This window comes from Gymnoscopelus braueri (assembly GCF_963280865.1).
Source record: "Gymnoscopelus braueri genome assembly, chromosome: 18".
Lineage (NCBI taxonomy): Eukaryota > Metazoa > Chordata > Actinopteri > Myctophiformes > Myctophidae > Gymnoscopelus > Gymnoscopelus braueri.
Window position 1 is genome coordinate 6804124 of NC_137618.1, and position 18218 is coordinate 6822341.

General features: G+C 40.5%; 1 protein-coding gene across 1 annotated transcript; it reads left to right on the top strand.

The window, feature by feature from the left end:
- Window positions 1-2742: 2742 nt before the first annotated feature.
- On the top strand, window positions 2743-14869 carry LOC308105589 (uncharacterized protein). The gene is made up of 7 exons (XM_080456414.1): window positions 2743-2822; window positions 5239-5780; window positions 9159-9827; window positions 10770-10868; window positions 12095-12232; window positions 12627-12728; window positions 13564-14869. Exons 2-7 carry the CDS (start codon window positions 5690-5692, stop codon window positions 14439-14441), a joined length of 1977 nt encoding a protein of 658 aa, XP_080312540.1. The 5' UTR covers window positions 2743-2822; window positions 5239-5689; the 3' UTR covers window positions 14442-14869.
- The last annotated feature ends 3349 nt before the right edge of the window (window positions 14870-18218 follow it).

Sequence of the window (18218 nt, forward strand, 5' to 3'; positions counted from 1 at the left end):
GGCCGAGCTCATGCCTCCTTCAATGCATGAGAGCCAACTGACCTTCTTGTCACCTGACAGGGGGGAGTTTCCCTAGGCCTAGTTGGACGTAGCGTGTGGAAGGAACATGTTATTCCAACCAGTTCCCTTCCCCTCCATCAAGGCTGTCATGGGGGAGGCGGTATAGCGTTCAGGATTACTACATGCTTTTGTGACGGTATTAACTACCATGAGAGACACGGGGAGAACATGCAAACTCCACACAGAGTAGGCCCTTTCGCCAACCCCACCTAGGGTATGGGCACTGATGACGCGGAGAAGACACGCCCCCAGTGCCCACAGCGTCCCCAGCGGGAATCGAACGCAGGACCTTCTAGCTGTGAGGCGAAATACTTTGCATGTTTGTTTTATGAATTATGACAGTAATTGTTACAATTAATGAAATAGCTATGATCATTAAGTTGTATTACATTATTACATTGTGATGTGAATCTGATTCAGAATCAGCTTTATTGTCACATAACAGGTTTACACTACAGAAATAAAGAAAGTGGGTGAAATAGTTTTTTCTGTCGTTTTTATTTCCATAGAAAAAATTAAAGGGAAGAAGAAGAAGAAGAATGGGGGCAAGGGGGGAGAGAGATCAATCAAATACACAAACAAATGATCGACATATTTACACATAGTACCTGGGGTAAGATATAAAGGTGTGTGAGCATAGCAGCAGATGTATACTGTATGATATACTATGGAGTGGAGTCAGTGGACATTAAGGTCTGTGAAGTATGTCAATCAATCAAACAAACCAACCATTTTAATGATATGCTGGGTAACTGAGGGATGTATTTTTTTATGATTTATGACTAATAATTACACCTAATGTAATGACTATGAAATATAAGCTATGATCTCTTAACATTACTATTTGGGATGTGTGGAAGAATTTAGTCTGCAAACACAATTCAGAATCAAATGTAAATTTACATCACATGATTACATGTGATGTAAAAGAGTGGTCGAGATTATTTTTGTACAAGCTCTCAACATCTAGTTACAGGAAGAGTTAAAATAGAGAAAGAATATAGAAGAAAGGAAGAAGTAAAAAAAAAAAAAGACTAAACAGTTAGGAACAACTGTATGCATCTCTAGAAGTATACTGTTGACCAGTGACTCCAGGAAACAACACTGATGATGTGTCCAAGTCTGTGCATCAGTAGATGTTTTGTTAACTGAACTACTCTGGGAGTACCAGTGACCAGTGGGTGACGACCACGAAGAGTGTGGTGACATCTGGAGAGACAGAGGACAGAGGACAATGTCCCAGATGTGGTGACATCTGGAGAGACAGAGGACGGCCGGAGAGACGGCAACCCGGGGTGGAGAGGGTTGGCAGCCCAAACCACTTCTTCTGAGGGGAAGAACCCAAAGCAAGCTACATACTGAGGTAAAACCTGCAACATTCAAGAGGGTCTAGAAATCCATCAAGGCAGAATGAGATGTTTGAAAGCGGCAACGACGACACAACGCACGGAAGTCACTTCTGGTCAGACGCAGGAGGAGCCAGGCCCAGAGGCAACCCACAGTGCCCAGAGCCTCCTAGTGTCGCCAACACCTGCTGCCAACAGCTCACCTGCTACCCTAAGCCCCCAAGAGACAGTGGGGGCAGTAGCATGCCACTTGGACACAGGTCGGTGTCTGATCAGCCTCGGTCGCGTTGCCTGAAGGAGGGTGCCTTTTGCAAGACCCGAAACACCCAGTGACTCAGGAAACAACACTGATGATGTGTCCAAGTTTGTGCCTCAGTAGATGTTTTTCTAACCTATATAACATGTGTTAATATACCAACAGAGCCATATCTGCAGACAGGACTGATGACAAAGGATTGTGGGTGTGTTTTTATACCTTCTTGTCTTTTTTTCAACAAATTGATGAAGGACATCAGCCCTATGTTATATTATGTTGCACAACAATGTTGTGTAAGACTTGTGAAAATAGCTGATCTACAAGCTCAAAACATGTGACGTGTTGTGAGCTTGTAGATCTGCTATTTTCAATTTTTTTTAATTTTACATTAGTGGGAAGATTTTGCCTATAATGAATGACATTATCCAAAATAGGGATTGATTATTAATTGGTTAATTTATTACATTTATGATTAACAATTATTTCATGTACGAAAATGAATGATTAACAATATTGTTTTTGTATCATTTAATTAGATTTAGTTGATGAACTGCTTTACTCCTATAGGTGGATGTTCTCTTGTCTACAGGTCAGGAAGGTCACATAGTACTGTTACTATCAGGGGTCTTCAACGTTTTCAGGCCAAGGACCCCCTAGCTGAGAGAGAGATGAAGCAGGGACCCCCTCATATTGTATAAAATTGTGTTTCACTTTCAGATAAACGTTTGCTGCTTTTTTCCCTCTACACCTATAACTCTTTGCCAAAGGGATGCTAGGGTCCAAGTGGTTAATGTAAATATATATTTATCACAAAGATTTGGCGGACCCCCTGTAGTAACTCTGAGGACCCCCTAGGGGTCCCGGACCCCCTGTTGAAGACCCCCGCATATAAACAGTGGACAGTACCCGAGACCAACGGTAGGGGGCAGCAACACGCCAACTGGCGTCTAGACAGAGTGGTCGTCAGAAGAAGAACATACCCACAATGCAGTAGTGAAAACAACATGGTGTGTTGACTGACTGTTGTTGACACTTTAAAATACCATAGATTTATATCAAAGTAAAACACAAAGACAAGTAAAACGTGTCGTTTCTAAACAGTGTCGTCGTTGAGCAGCAGGAGGACGTTTGTTAGCAGCTCAACCACTGAAACACAGCAGGTAAAGAGACACTCATTCATGTCTGCTTTCATTTGTTTTTATTGACTCAATATGGAATATAAATCTAATTGCTGTTACTTGCTAGATTATAATTCATGTGATCATGAACACATAACAACCAGTACTCAAAGCAGCTATACATACATTGTTTTGCTACATATGTTGTTGATTTAACTATTTTCAATGTAATGGTTAATCTCCATATAAGCAATGAGGTGCAAAAGTCTCTTGTACATGAGTAGCCTTGAATCAAGACGGTCATCGGTCATAATGATGTGTCTTGGAGTTATTTCAAAATAGTCTTTGCACTTTCACACTTTGGGTCCGTTAGTACTAGCCTAGCTGTAGAATACAACTCTCGTAGACGTATGATTCTGACGTTTTAAATCTACGAGAGTTGTAGGGTTCACCGGGTGACCCCCCATGGACACAGGGACTTTCAGCACTATGCCCCGTAGACACTCCAAACATGTACAAATTGACAATAAAGGTGCTTACCCCCAAGCCCCAAATGTTAACTGTCTCTACGTGGTAGTAGTTTAATGTAATAATCCATATCTTTCAATAAAGAAGTGTTTTAATACCGTCTGTGGCCGATTCTGTCGGAAGTCTGTGGCGTTCGGCCACAGACGGCATTAAAACACTTCTTTATTGAAAGATATGGATTATTACATTAAACTACTACCCCGTAGCGAGAGTTAACATTTAGGGCTTGGGGGTAAGCACCTTTATTTTCAATTTGTACATGTTTGGAGTGTCTACGGGGCATAGTGCAGAAAGTCCCTGTGTCCATGGGGAGTGAACCCTACAACTCTCGTAGATTGAAAACGTCAGAATCATAAATACGTCTATGAGAGTTGTATTCTACAGATAGGTTCACATGATGCTCGTCTGTCATGGTATGACAGTCATGTTACTTTCAGGGCAATAGGTCCGTACATCTACTTAAACGTTCAGGTTTCAGATATAAAGTGCTTATCTCATCATGGCCACGGATGTTACAATTATGTTCGGGGCCTCAGAAGTTCCCGTATCTTCCGTATTGTTCAATAAATAGCATTTGAATCCGATCTGTGTCAGATCTCCGTATTTTTCAACTACGAGACCCTATTGGTTGTGAGGTGTATTGCACTCTTAATACATTACAACTCTGCGAAAAAAATGGCCACCGATCAGGATTAAAATGTTTTTTATTGAACAATACGGAAGCTACGGGTACTTTTGAGGGCCCGTACACAATTGAAACATCCGTGGCCATGAGGTAAGCACTTTATATTTGAAATCTGAACGTTTATGTAGATGTACTGACCCTAAGTGTGAAAGTACAAAGACTATTTTGAACCTTCTCCAAGACTGTTAGATAATATGTGAATATATGACAGCCTTGTGTCAAGGCTAGTACATGAGCACGATCTTTACTCTGTCCACAGTAATGTTAATGTGATTGTCAAGTGAAGTTACATTTGTCTAAACATTTGTCATGCTGTATACAGTGTTGCCAGATTTTGCGAGAGAAATAAGCAACCAGGTCTATGAAAACGAGCCTAAAAGAAACGATTAGGCCACAGTAAAGTAAACCTATATGCATATGGGACATGGACAAATTCATTAATTTTGGGGGTCCTTGCTTGACATGTTTGAGAACCACTGGTTTAAATAACATTAGGGAAGCAAGCCATAATAAGCAATTGGACTATAGAAAAAAACGACCAATATTTACAAGCGACTTTACAGAAAAACAAAAAGAGACAAAACAAGTCCAACGTCGCTTATAATATTAGCAGACATGGCACCACTGATCCTGTAGTGTGTCAGGCCTAGAATAGTCTCGCGTGGCCAGACTGTTGCCTCCCACAATTTTCAAATGTTTCCGGTCATACAGTCTGGGACTCGGAAGCTCTGATCATGATTAGAATATAAACCGGAGGTGAAGCTTCCTCCCCACTTCCGTTTCGTCTTTACAGTCGCGCAAATTTATCCGACTATAAATCAAAATAATTTAAATATATTTAGCTTGCTGCTTAGCAGAAATGGAAATTAAAAAAGAAAATGTAAAGATATTTTTAAATATATTTTCGTGAACGGAAGTGCCAGTTTCCTCAATCGGATTTCAGGAGTTCCAGACTCTATATAGCATTTGGAGATTGTGGAATAGTTGTCTGGCTACGCGAGACTAGGCCTAGAATGACCCATCTTGCCACAATAATTGACCAGCGCACTCATGGAGTGTACTTGAGTGTATGGGGACAGTCTCAAAGCAGACGCATGCCCCAACTATCTCCACACTTTCCACAAAAAAATCCTCAATATTCTGCCTGGAACACCAGCTGCTTCCCATACCGTTACTGTACTTGCACGATGTACAATTAATATGAAACGCATTATGACCCAATACTTATGCAAATCACTTCCGCAGGTAGTGCAACGTCAAAATCGTCTTTTGGACAACAGATCTACAAGCTTTTGGACAACAGATCTACAAGCTAACAACGCCTCGTTGCCTTGCAGATCTACTCCTAGCAGCCCCTCCCCTTGCAGAGAACACAGCACATCTACACAGCGGTCACAACCGCGAGTGAGGGAGAGAAAGACACACCCGGAGATGGAGAGAGGGAGGGAGAGAAAGACAGAGAGACAGAGAGACAACACAATACCTTTCCTCTACAGCGGCCAGAGCCGCGAGTGAGGGAGAGAAAGACACACCCGGAGATGGAGAGAGGGAGGGAGAGAAAGACAGAGATACAGAGAGACAACACGAAACTTTTCCTCTACAGCGGCCAGAGCCGCGAGTGAGGGAGAGAGAGACAGACAGACAGACAGGGGGAGAGAGAGAGAGTTAGACACGACACAAAACTTTGCGCGCAGCCATGGGACCACGCAAAAAAACTATGCTGGCCAAACGCACACGCAAAGCCATGAAACATCGTGTGGCTCGAGCAGCTGCAGCAGCAGCAACAGGTAATTATTTTCTTATTTCCTTGCTAAGAAATTACTTCAACGTGTGTGTGTGTGTGTGTGTGTGTGCGCGTGCGTGTTCTGATTGTGTCCACATGCACTGTTGTCGCAAAAACACAAAAACAGCGGCCATTTCCTCTGCGTCATCAGTGCCCATACCCTAGGTGGGGTAGGCGAAAGAGCCTTTCTGTGTGGAGTTTGCATGTTCTCCCCGTGTCTCCTAGGGTAGGTACCCTCATAAAAACATGCAGTAATCCTGGTCACAATACTGCCTCCCCCTGGCCAGCCGGGGCGCCTGATGGAGGGGAAAGGAACTGGTTGGAATAACGTGTTCCTTCCACGCGCTACGTCCTACCGGGGAAACTCTCCCCTGTCAGGTGATAAGAAGGTCAGTTGGCTCTCATGCATTGAAGGAGGCATGAGCTCAGCCCTGGCCTCCCTAGGTTAGCAGAGGGAGTGGGTGCCCAGGATTACATCACAATTGGCACTGGGTGTAAAAAATAGGTTACAAAATCGTGGGATAAAAATTTAAGTAGAAAAAAGAAAAGAAAAAAAGACCGCGTCCATTTTGACCAGATTGTACAGGGTCACACATTTCAGTATAACACCCGCCGCAGAAACCGAAACCGAAACATCACTCAGACAAGGTTGCCAGATTGTGCCAGAGAAATAAGCAACCAGGTATATGAAAACAAGTCCAAACGACTATAACTCACATGAGGCTGCCAGATTGTGCCAGAGAAATAAGCAACCAGCTCTATGGAAACAAGTCCAAAGGACTATAACTCACATGAGGTTGCCAGATTGTGCGAGACAAATAAGCCACCAGGTCTATGAAAACTAAAAAAATTGCCCCCCCCCACATCGATCGGATCGGACATCGGTATGTGTGTGTGTGTGTCTGTGTGTGTGTGCAGGGTTGGGAGGGTTACTTTTAAAAAGGAATCCCCTACAGTTACAGATTACTTAAATTTGTAGTCAGTAACGTAATCCGATTACTTATTATTAAAAAGTAACTACTAGTTACTTTTGGATTACTTTTAAGCAAAACAAGTTTTACCATTGATAGCAGGCCTGGAATTTCATCATTTTAGGGGCAAGGCCACTTGGCCTTTGGTGTTGTCCATTTTTTGAGGGCACAAAGGCCAAATATCAGGGCAAAAAGGCCATCAAATAAAACGATGATTTTTAAGTCTACGGAAATAATGAATTTAACTTAAAGTTGTACAATGCAGGTTCACAAATAACGATTTTTAGCAACCTCTGCTGGTCACTACCGTCACTGCATACAATTTTCTGTTGTCATCGATTACCCAGAATTCCATTTGTTTTCACCGGAAGCCGGAAGCGTTTCAAAAAGCGTTCTTTTAATTGTTTTATACTATCTGCGGATCGTTTCTCTTAGCCAGTGGAGCATTAGTTACCATGAGCTGTGTTTTCTTTTTCTGTTGTTTTTCGATCTTCCAATCCTACATTCTCTTAAAATCAGCGTGAGGTTCCTTTTTGTTATTAGCGCGGTAGTTCCTGGCCAAACAGGAAACCGGTGCGGTAGCTCCTGGCCAAACAGGAAACCGGTGCATTTTCCAGCCGGATGACGTCATTTTCGCGGGAGAGTCTCCCCCGACACCGTTCAATAGAAAATATATAAATAAAAGGCTTTCGGGGGTGAAATTCATGGAGTGGGTGTTGTGAAACATTTGCCACTCACAAAGGATATACAATTTAACTTTAGTTTTTGTTTTAAAGTTACCTAGTATTACTTTAAGGTTAAGGATGATTTAATTTGAATATAGTACAAGAATAGTGTAACTATCTGTGAAATATAACCCATTTATTTCATGAAATTATATATTGGGTTATAGCCTATTGGTCTCAATATTTGTCACATTCAGCCCTGGACTTCACTGACTGTAGGGGTCACATTAATCACATTAGAATCACAGTTTAGAAATGTTATGTATTTTCCCCTATTTGTTGTATTTTTTACTATTTAAAATATATTTTTTCTTCATTTTTAATAATTATAGCTTGTAGATTGGCTTTTTTCACCATTTGAAATTGTTTTAAAATAAAAGGAACCGTTTTCCCAACCGACAGTGACAATATTTAGCCTATATATGGTTCTGTATCAGTATATGAGTTAGTTTGAGCAGATTTCATTCTAATTGGCTACTATGACTGCCTATGAATTTCATGGGCCTGGGTAGGGCCACCTGGCCTGGCGGAGATCTGCCCTGTTGCAGCAGCACAGCAGGTGAAGGCAATTAACTTAAACGAGGAGCTGTGCAGCAAAAACGGCTCAATATTTCAAACTGTCACATTCTAGCTGCTGAAATAAACTTCCCATTTGGATCATTGTTGACACACGAAGAGAACACGGATGTTGTTTGCAAAAGGATTATTTATTTATTGTCCATCAGAGCGGTGAGATCACAGCTTCTCTGCTTTTGTATGATATTGATAGCCTAAACTTTGAATCTGTTTGCAGTTTTTTTTTTTTTTTTTTTTTTAAGATCCAAAATAATTTCGCGACCCCCACCGTCAGTGTCCCGCGACCCCAACTTTGGGAACCCCTGTTCTACACGGCTTGACCTAAAGCCTAATTTACCCAAATCAGAGCTGATGTGTGACGTTTTATGGTTTCATAATTTAAAGGTAGGGTAAGTGATATTTTTGGGTTAAAACAAAAGGTATTTTGTTAAAAGGTTAAAGCACTATATTGTGATAGTAATCATTGCTATAGAGTGTTTGTTCAGTAACAGGAGTCTCTCCAGCTCTTTAATAAACAGAAAATAAATTTTCCGGTAGGTGTCAAAATCTCAGCCAATCAGGAGAAAGTACCCATTTTTAAGCTTCATTTTTATAGTGTTCCAGTTCCAATTTTGCCTGCTCATTTCTTAGTGTCATCACTTCCAATTTCACTTGTTTAATCTATATCCTGATTGAGTTCTCTATCCTGATTGGATAACATTGGAAATGAAACTGAAACAAAAATGCATTTTCTGTTTTATAAAGAGCTGGAGAGACAAGGAGACTCCTTTTACTGAACAAACACTCTATAGCAATGAGTAATATAGAGCTATTTAACACTTATTTTAACCAAAGAAAATCACTTACCCTACCTTTAATGATTCAAGTTTGCTGTAACAACATTCACTTGTTTGGTAAAGTAACTAATATTTAAATTCAAATTACATTTCAAATTATATTTAGCTAAAACATGATTTTTCGGAATTTCAGAAACACCTGTAGTAACCTGTAGTTAGTAAATGTTTGGTCAATCTAAGTAGCTCATTTTGTACAGGGAACATGGACAATAGAAAAATAGATGTACATTTTAGGAATCCAGTATTCACGATCATGTTATTTTTCTGCTCCTAGACATCCTGCACATGGTTGCGTGTAAAGAGAAGGTTTCTCCTGAACAGGAGAGGAGCCCCAGTCTGCTCCAGGAGGAACCAGAGCCTCCACAGATTAAAGGGAAACTGGAGGAGATACTTCAAAGACCAGAGGAGCCTGATGATGATGAAGTTGATGCTGAAGACATCTCTTCACACTGCTATGAAGTTGAAGTCGAGCTTGAATCTGACACTGAAGTCACTGAAGACCGTGATGAAAAACCTTTCCAGTGTAAACGGTGTAACAAAAGTTTCAGCTTTTCATCTTATCTGAAAAAACACCAGCGTGTCCACACTGGAGAAAAACCTTTTCGCTGTAAACATTGTAACAAGAGTTTCAATGTGTCAGGTAACCTGAAGAGACACCAGCGTGTTCACACTGGGGAAAAACCTTTCCATTGTAAACATTGTGACAAGAGCTTCACTAAGTCATATGACCTGAAAAGACACGGGCGTCTCCACACTGGAGGAAAACCTTTTCACTGTAAACATTGTGACAAGAGTTTCAATATCTCAGGTAACCTGAAGAGACACCAGCGTGTTCACACTGGGGAAAAACCTTTCCATTGTAAACATTGTGACAAGAGCTTCACTAAGTCATATGACCTGAAAAGACACAGGCGTCTCCACACTGGAGGAAAACCGTACCACTGTAAGCATTGTGACAAGAGGTTCAATTAATCGTACACACACAATGTACACAAGCACCGAACCAGGCCTGAAACTTTGTTTTAGCTCAAAGTAATTTTTTGCTGCCATTTATGCTGGCTTTAGGGGACTGTGTGTGTGTGTGTGTGTGTGTGTGTGTGTGTGTGTGTGTGTGTGTGTGTGTGTGTGTGTGTGTGTTTGTTTATACAGTAAGAATGTTGTGTAACTTAGAGTATTGACCTAAAAGGGGGGCATTTAAGTGTAACTGTTGTGAACCTGAACAGTGTTTTCCTGAAAAAATAAAACTTGAATATTATATTTTCTTATTTTTTCATTTTCACAAATAATTGTTAAATAGAGGATTATTAAAAACAAACATGGAGGAAAGATAAGTATTATTCTACTAACCTTTAATATTATTAATATAAATCATTATTAAATAATTGAGGATTATTAAAAATAAAGACAAAAGTTTGTGAAAATTCATTATTCTACATAATATGCAAGACTTTAAACAAATACTTTGATCCTGGGCAACTTGAAGTGACAAAGGTTATGAATTATAATTGAAGTGTTTTATGAAAAAGTAACTTACCCAGTTGACAAGTTATGAACACAATAAGTTACTCCTTCCTTGTTGTATGTTATTGTTGAAGTTTAGAATTAGATGAGTTTCTCAACACATTGGCTGCCAAAGACGCAGATCTGCGTTCTAAAAAAAAATGTTTTGACCCAAAGACCAAGGAGATATGATTAATCGAAGATTTAAACTCCTATCCACTTCCTTGTTAACTTAAAACTTAAAAATTCTGTATCTCGGCTCCTGAGTACTTTTTTTTTCAATGAAAAATCTCTGCCAGGCAACAGCTAAAATCTGAAATAATTCTGGCTGTCAATGTGTTAATTAATACTAAACTCCTCTGGGATTTTAATTGTTTCATTCCAGACTCAGTGAAGTCCAGACAGCAGGTGCAGATGAACTCTCTAGACCCAGCCAGACCTGTTTCAATGACACAGGAGGAACCTGAAGACCAGCCAGATCTCAGTATGTTTCACTCTTTTTTCCCTTTTCTGAGCTTCAAGGTGTTTATTGTCACATACTAGTGCAATACATTTGCTAGTTGTACTATAATTTGGCTGTGAAATTATTTTCGCTTCCGTGTGGATTGAAATAAAATGTTTTTGCATTTGCAGCTCCATCCAGTCCTTGTTTAACTTAGAACTGAAAAAGGCTGGATCTCGCTTCCTAAGCACTTTTTTTTTACTTTGAAAAAAACTCTGGCACTGGGACAACATAATTCTGAAATAATTCTGGCAATTCTGGCACTCAATGAGTTAAATATCACTCAGTATTAATTTTTAACATGTTTTATTCTGATTACAATATCAAAAAGCACATCCTCTTTTTCACAAATGCAATACAAAAGTACTGGCCGTAGACCCAAAGCATCTAGAACAGGGTTTGTCTGTCACACAGCTCAAGCCCCTAAGTGCATGACGTCATGAAACAGAAGCATGTGACCTGAAGAGACACCAGCAGCTTGTCCACACAGGAGAAAACTCTTTTCACAAGAGACACCAGCTTGTCCACACTGGAGAAAAACCTTTCCATTGTAACAAGAGTTTCAATGAGTCAGAGAACCTGAAGAGACACCAGCGTGTTCACACTGGAGAAAAACCTTTCTACTGTAAACATTGTGACAAGAGTTTCATTCATTCATTTGACCTGAAGAGACACCAGCGTGTTCACACTGGATAAAAGCCTTTCCAGTCTAAACATTGTGACAAGAGTTTTAGAACATCAAATAATCTGAAGAGACACCAGTGTGTTCAGACTAGATAAAAGCCTTTCCAGTCTAAACATTGTGACAAGAGTTTTAGAACATCAAGTAATCTGAAGAAACACCAGCGTGTCCATGCGGATTTATATTATTATTAATCGGTATAGTTTGTATTAGCTCATCAGTACGGTTTATGAGGTATTCAGTGTGAACTGATCACTCTCAGTGCGGCTTTTGGGAAACTCAGAAATACTTTTGTCTCTGACCTTCAAGTCTTGTAGTGTGAGAGTGTGTCAGACTTTAATATTTTAAAAGCCTTTTCAACGTCTTGTAGTGTAAAAAAAGAAAGGAAATAAAAAATACTTTATTTTTTTAAAACACATTTAAAACTGAGATTGTAATGTAGCGCACTCTGCAATAGTTTAATTTGATTAAATGTGAGGTTGATGAATGGTAACTAAATCTTTTATTCTATTGGTGATTTCCACAGAGCACCACAGGGAGAGATCTACGCTATCAAGGGAGATGGCCTCTAAAAGATCATTAACATGGTCAGAGGAACAGCGAGAGATGGACCAGAGACTGTTTGATGCAATGCTGCAACCTGTAGTAAAGTTGTACAGGATAGGTATGTACTGTTTTATTAACAACCTGTAGTAAAGTTGTACAGGATAGGTATGTACTGTTTTATTAACAACCTGTAGTAAAGTTGTACAGGATAGGTATGTAGTGTTTTATTTACAACCTGTAGTAAAGCTGTATGAACTGTTTTATTTACAACCTGTAGTAAAGCTTTTTTGTTTTATTTGCAGGTAGTTAAACTTACAACAACTTTCTTATAACAAAGATATAACTTGTCTCTTTTCCTCTGTTATTATTTTAGAACGAAAAAAGTGAAGTTATAGCTAAATGATGAAGAGTTGTATTGATTGATTGATTACTTTATTAACAAGATTGTTACTACAGTACATGTAGTACAGACAGAAGTTATGATAAGTCCTTATTCAATTGCTTCATTTCAGACCAGTGTGTGGAGTCTAGACTGCAGGTGAAGATGAACTCTCCAGACTCAGCCAGGGACATTTCTGTTAAACAGGAGGAACCTGAAGACCACCAACTCCTCAGTAAGTTTCATGTGCTCTCTCTTTCTTTCGTTTTCTTGTTTCTTCTTCTTTTATTTCTGTTCTGTTGTAGGGCTGCCACAATGTCAATTTTCACCATACGATAATCATAGCACAACACATCTTGACAATGATGATATCCCAATATGTATAGCCATCATTACGATACCTCTAAAAAATATATGTATATATCTTTAACGTCCAAAAGCACATCCTCTTATGTGTGAATCAATGTAAAAAAGAAAAGAGAAAAAAAGGCAGCTTATAACTTGACAGGCCTTTTCTCAACTTCTTGATTTAATGTTCAACCACGTGAACTCTAGCATCCCTTTTCTGGGTGGAACAATAGAGGGTTAGCTCACTAAGTATAGAGGGTTTAAGTCATTCTATCAGATGTGAAAAATACTTCCTTGTGCAGACATTTTGCGATGATCGGTACAGCGGTTTGTCAAGTTCGCCCCGAACACAATGACAAACGGATTCAAAGACTCACAGAACCATTTCTAGATTTTAAACTATGACCCAATTTCATGGGTGGAGAAGTTTCTGTTTCTTGATGTCATGCAGGTAAAGGCACGATCTGTGATTGGTCTACCTATGAGGGGAAACACATGCAGTACGTACTGTACGTACAGGTGAACCCAGTTCTATACGGCTTGACCTAAAGCCTAATTTACCCAAATCAGAGCTGATGTGTGACGTTTCATGGTTTAACATTCTTTCATAATTTAATGATTCAAATTGCAGTAACAACATTCACTTGTTTGGTAAAATAATAGATAGAAAAATAGAATTTAGGAATCCAGTATTCACTATCATGTTATTTCTCTGCTCCTAGACATCCTGCACATAGTTGTGTGTAAAGAGGTTTCTCCTGAACAGGAGTGGAGCCCCAGTCTGCTCCAGGAGGAACCAGAGCCTCCACACATGAAAGAGGAACAGGAGGAGATACTTCAAAGACCTGAGGAGCCTGTTGCGTCAATGTTGACATTACTAGCAGTGAAAAGTGAAGTTGATGATGAAGACATCTCTTCACACTGCTCTGAAGTTGAAGTCGAGCTTGAATCTGACACTGAAGACAGTGATGATCGGGAGGAGACAAGTGGAGGTGTCCACACTGGTGAAAACCCTTTCCAGTGTATCAAGAGTTTCCGCCGTTTATATCATCTCAAGTTACACCAGTGTGTCCACAATGGAGAAAAACCTTTCCACTGTGAACATTGCGACAAGAGTTTCATTCAGTCATCTGAACTGAAGAGACACCAGCGTATCCACACTGGAGAAAAACCTTTCCACTGTAAACATTGTGACAAGAGTTTCAGTCAGTCAGGTGACCTGAAGAAACACCAGCGTGTTCACACTGGAGAAAAACCTTTCCACTGTAAACATTGTGACAAGAGTTTCAGTCGGGCAGATCACCTGAAAAAACACCAGCGTGTTCACACTGGAGAAAAACCTTTCCACTGTAAACATTGTGACAAGAGTTTCAGACAGTTAGTTCACCTAAAGACACACCAGCGTGTTCACACTGGAGAAAAACCTTTCCACTGTGAATATTGCGACAAGAGTTTCATTCAGTCATCTGGACTGAAGAGACACCAGCATATCCACACTGGAGAAAAACCTTTCCAGTGTGAACATTGCAACAAGAGTTTCAGTCAGTCACGTGACCTGAAGAGACACCAGCAGCTTATCCACACAGGAGAGAACTCTTGACACATTTTTAACAGTTTGAGAAGAGTTTCAGTCAGTTTAGTGCTCTGAAAAGACATCAGTGCATTCACACCAAAAGGGGAAAAAATAAAAAACGTTCCAATATAAATTACCTCACTGGAAGGATCCAATTAAACAGCTGTATGTTGTCAGGGAGTTGGATAGAGAGGCAAAACATGAATATTTATACTGCTCCTGTCAACAGAAGTTTTCATTAGGACTCAGCTTTTGGAGTCATCAGTGTATGATAACAGTAACTTTTACCTAGAGGTATATAGGTAAATTATTTTGGTGTTATTACTATAAATGACCACGTAAACCATATCAATTGTATAAAGTCGAACTGTTTTACTAGAATGTTATAGTTGTTATATTATGATTTAGATGATGTCATTTGCACGCACTGCAGACTCTAAGGGCCCTATTTTGCCTAATCTTAATAGGCATTTTTAATTACTAGAGTCGTCGGTCCCATTTATGCATTTCACCATATATGGGCGTAGCTGCTGGACAACCGGATCCTATATGCCTATGGGCGTATCGGGTTTATTTATGGTTAAGTCTGAGTCATAGTGACATGCTTATTTGCCTATAAGCATATACAGCCTATATATATATATATATATATATATATATATATATATATATATATATATATAGATATTTATTTTTTATTTTTATTTTTTTGTGGTTCTCTGAGTTATAGTGACATGGTCGTGATCCTGCCTATACTGTATGCCCGTATCAGGTTTGTTTATGGTTGAGTCAGAGTGACGTGGCCGGAGTCCGCCCGCCCACCCTTCTTTAGCCACTTTTAACATAGGATTTAAAAAAGCATTTTGAAATACTGAATTTAGCCGATCTACATTGATGCATTGTGATCTTGTAGATCGGTTATTGCCTAAGCAATCCTGGGCGCTACACTCCCTCTGCCAGCCTAGGGAGAGCCTACAGCCGAGCTCATGCCTCCTTCAATGCATGAGAGCTAGCAAGCCGCTTCTTTTCACCTGACGGGGGGGGGGGGGGGGCGAGTTTCCCTGGTTAGACGTAGCGCGTGGAAGGAACACGTTATTCCAACCAGTTCCTTTCCCCTCCATCAGGCGCCCCGGCTGACCAGGGGGAGGCAGTATTAGAGACCAGGATTACTTTTCACTGTTTTTAAATGTTTTTGAAAATACATTTTAAAAATGCCTAATGAGATTGTCATAAGGGACATGGTGTTGCGCAAGTTAGAGCCCTCAGTCTTAAAGGGACAGTACTGCACCAGTGGAAAAGTTAGTATGGAGTCCTGTCTGATCTGAAATTACTACTGATTGATTTGATTGGTTCAGTTTCTGCCATATTGCATTTACCTGTCCATGCTTCAAATGACTGTTTAAAATTGTTGAAACCTGGAACCCAATTTGAATCTACAATTAAATATAATGAATGAATTATTGATGTAATATGGATAATGTATGTTCTGTAGTGTTTTACACATGACCAACAGGCAATGGATTTGAGAAGTACATTGTGAGAGAAATGTATGCGCTGCACCACTGGCAACGGTAACCCCTGCAGTAGGCAGGGCCAGGAGGAATTTGGATGGGGCAAGTAGATTAAAGAAGTACTTGAATAAGAAAATCCTTCATGTCAGACTCACTTATACTATATGTTGGCAGAGTTACACTGCAGCGATTTGCATGTGTACCAAAATACTTAGGTGAAATGATACAGACGGAGGAATAAGGAGGACAAGGAGACATCAGGCATCATCTCAACCCATTCACATAGAACTGGGGCATGTTTATTAAATCATTCATATGGGAAAATACGGATTTCAGAAAGAGGACTGTGTTTCAATGCAGGAAAATACCCCAGCATCATTATATAGTGGCTGATAGAGGGGGGGAAATGAAAAAAATATATATAAATATATTTAAAAAATTGGCTTCAAGTTTCCTTGTATATAAAGAGTGGTTTAACTGATTTTTATGACATATTAACACATTAAGGCTGGGGACCCCCTGGAACCCCCTCAAGGACTTCTGGGGGTCCCCGGACCCCACATTGATAACCACAGAGCTAGATGTACTGTGAGCCCCAAACATAGAGTTAAAAATAATAGAGAGGGCACCAGAAATCTCCTCCCATCCACTTGCATTGAGTTGCTCACCCAGCGCATGGGCCTAATTCACCCCTTCTCACCCCTTCCGGGTTGGAAATTTGGTGGGCGCGGCCTATTATGGCCCCAAACGCGTCACAGATGCGTTATGCGTCACAGAAGCGCGCAGCCCCATGCGCAAGCACGTGCGCACGCTCGTGAGTCGAGCCCATTGGTCGAAACCGTTTTCGCTCGTTCATGTTGCAGTACTAAGCTGCAGTACCATGAATGGCCAGCATGTCCATTTGGCTTCAATGAAACCACTGGGTTCTGGGGGCTTGGCCCCAAAGCCCTTATTTTATTGTGACGTGTTGTCAGATTGCCTCATTTTCTGGACCCCCTCGAAAATGAGATGCTACAGTTCACCTCAAGGGGGCGATGCTTTCAATACATTCTATTGGCATAGGCCTCTGTCTGACCTGCAGTATTTGCTTCACATTGTCTTGTGGAATATGTGTAATGTGCCTTTTTAAAACCTTGTTCTATTCTTCTCGATGATACAGATATTGTTGTACCGTGTAATGAGGGATAGAATATAGTAACTTTTAAGAACAGGACACTGGTATTTTACTCTACTTTTAGAGTAGCTACTATGAATTGCTATCCACCCGACACCCAACCGGGAATGCATATTTTATACTTTGGCTATTAAAAAAAAGCAGATATACAAGCTCATGGCAAACACCTACACTGGCATCCGGTTAAGTTCCGCATCACCTACAAACTGCTCCTCCTCCTCACCTATAAAGCTCTCCATGCCCTAGCCCCACGGTACCTGTCAGACCTCCTCGATGATTACTCCCCAGCGTGGAACCTGAGGTCTTCTGACTTGGGTCTCCTCACCATCCCTCACAGCAATAAGCGGATCCTCGGCGATAAAGCTTTCAGTGCATGCAGCCCCTGCCCTCTGGAACTCTCTCCCCATGGAGATTCGCCAGACACCAACATCGACTCTTTCAAGTCCGCACTGAAGAGACACTTGTTTACTCAGGCTTTTGGTAAATAGTTTGTTTATTTTTTGTATTGTAAAGTGTCCTTGGGTTTTTGAAAGGCGCTATATAAATTTAGTTATTAGTATTATAATTATTATAATTATTATTATATCTAAACATTGAATCAAGCAACTTAAAAACAGTGTGGGGCGCACACAAAAGCCTGGGTAGATTACAATGACCCCAGGAGTAAAAAAAAAAAAAAAAGTGAAATATCCCTATAATATTCCTGACATATTCCATCAACAGAATATATAACTCTCAGAGGAGGACGACTAATTTATTGGCATCTAAAGTGTGTGTGTGTGTGTGTGTGTGTGTGTGTGTGTGTGTGTGTGTGTGTGTGTGTGTGTCTGCACCTCTGGCTGTATGCAGAGTCAAAATATCACTCAACATGCTAACATCAGCAGAACACTCATTATGATTATTACACTGTGTGTAGATACCCCCCCCCCCTCCACACACACACACACACACACACACACACACAAATGTGCGCAGGTTTCCTTCTTGCAGTCCCACTCATACATACTTCGAGCATACTCTTTCTCTCTCTCTCTTTCTATTTCTCCCTCTATCTATCATCACACCTTTCTCTCTCCCCCCCCCCACCTGTCGAGAATAGAGCCCTGGGGAGCCCCCGGT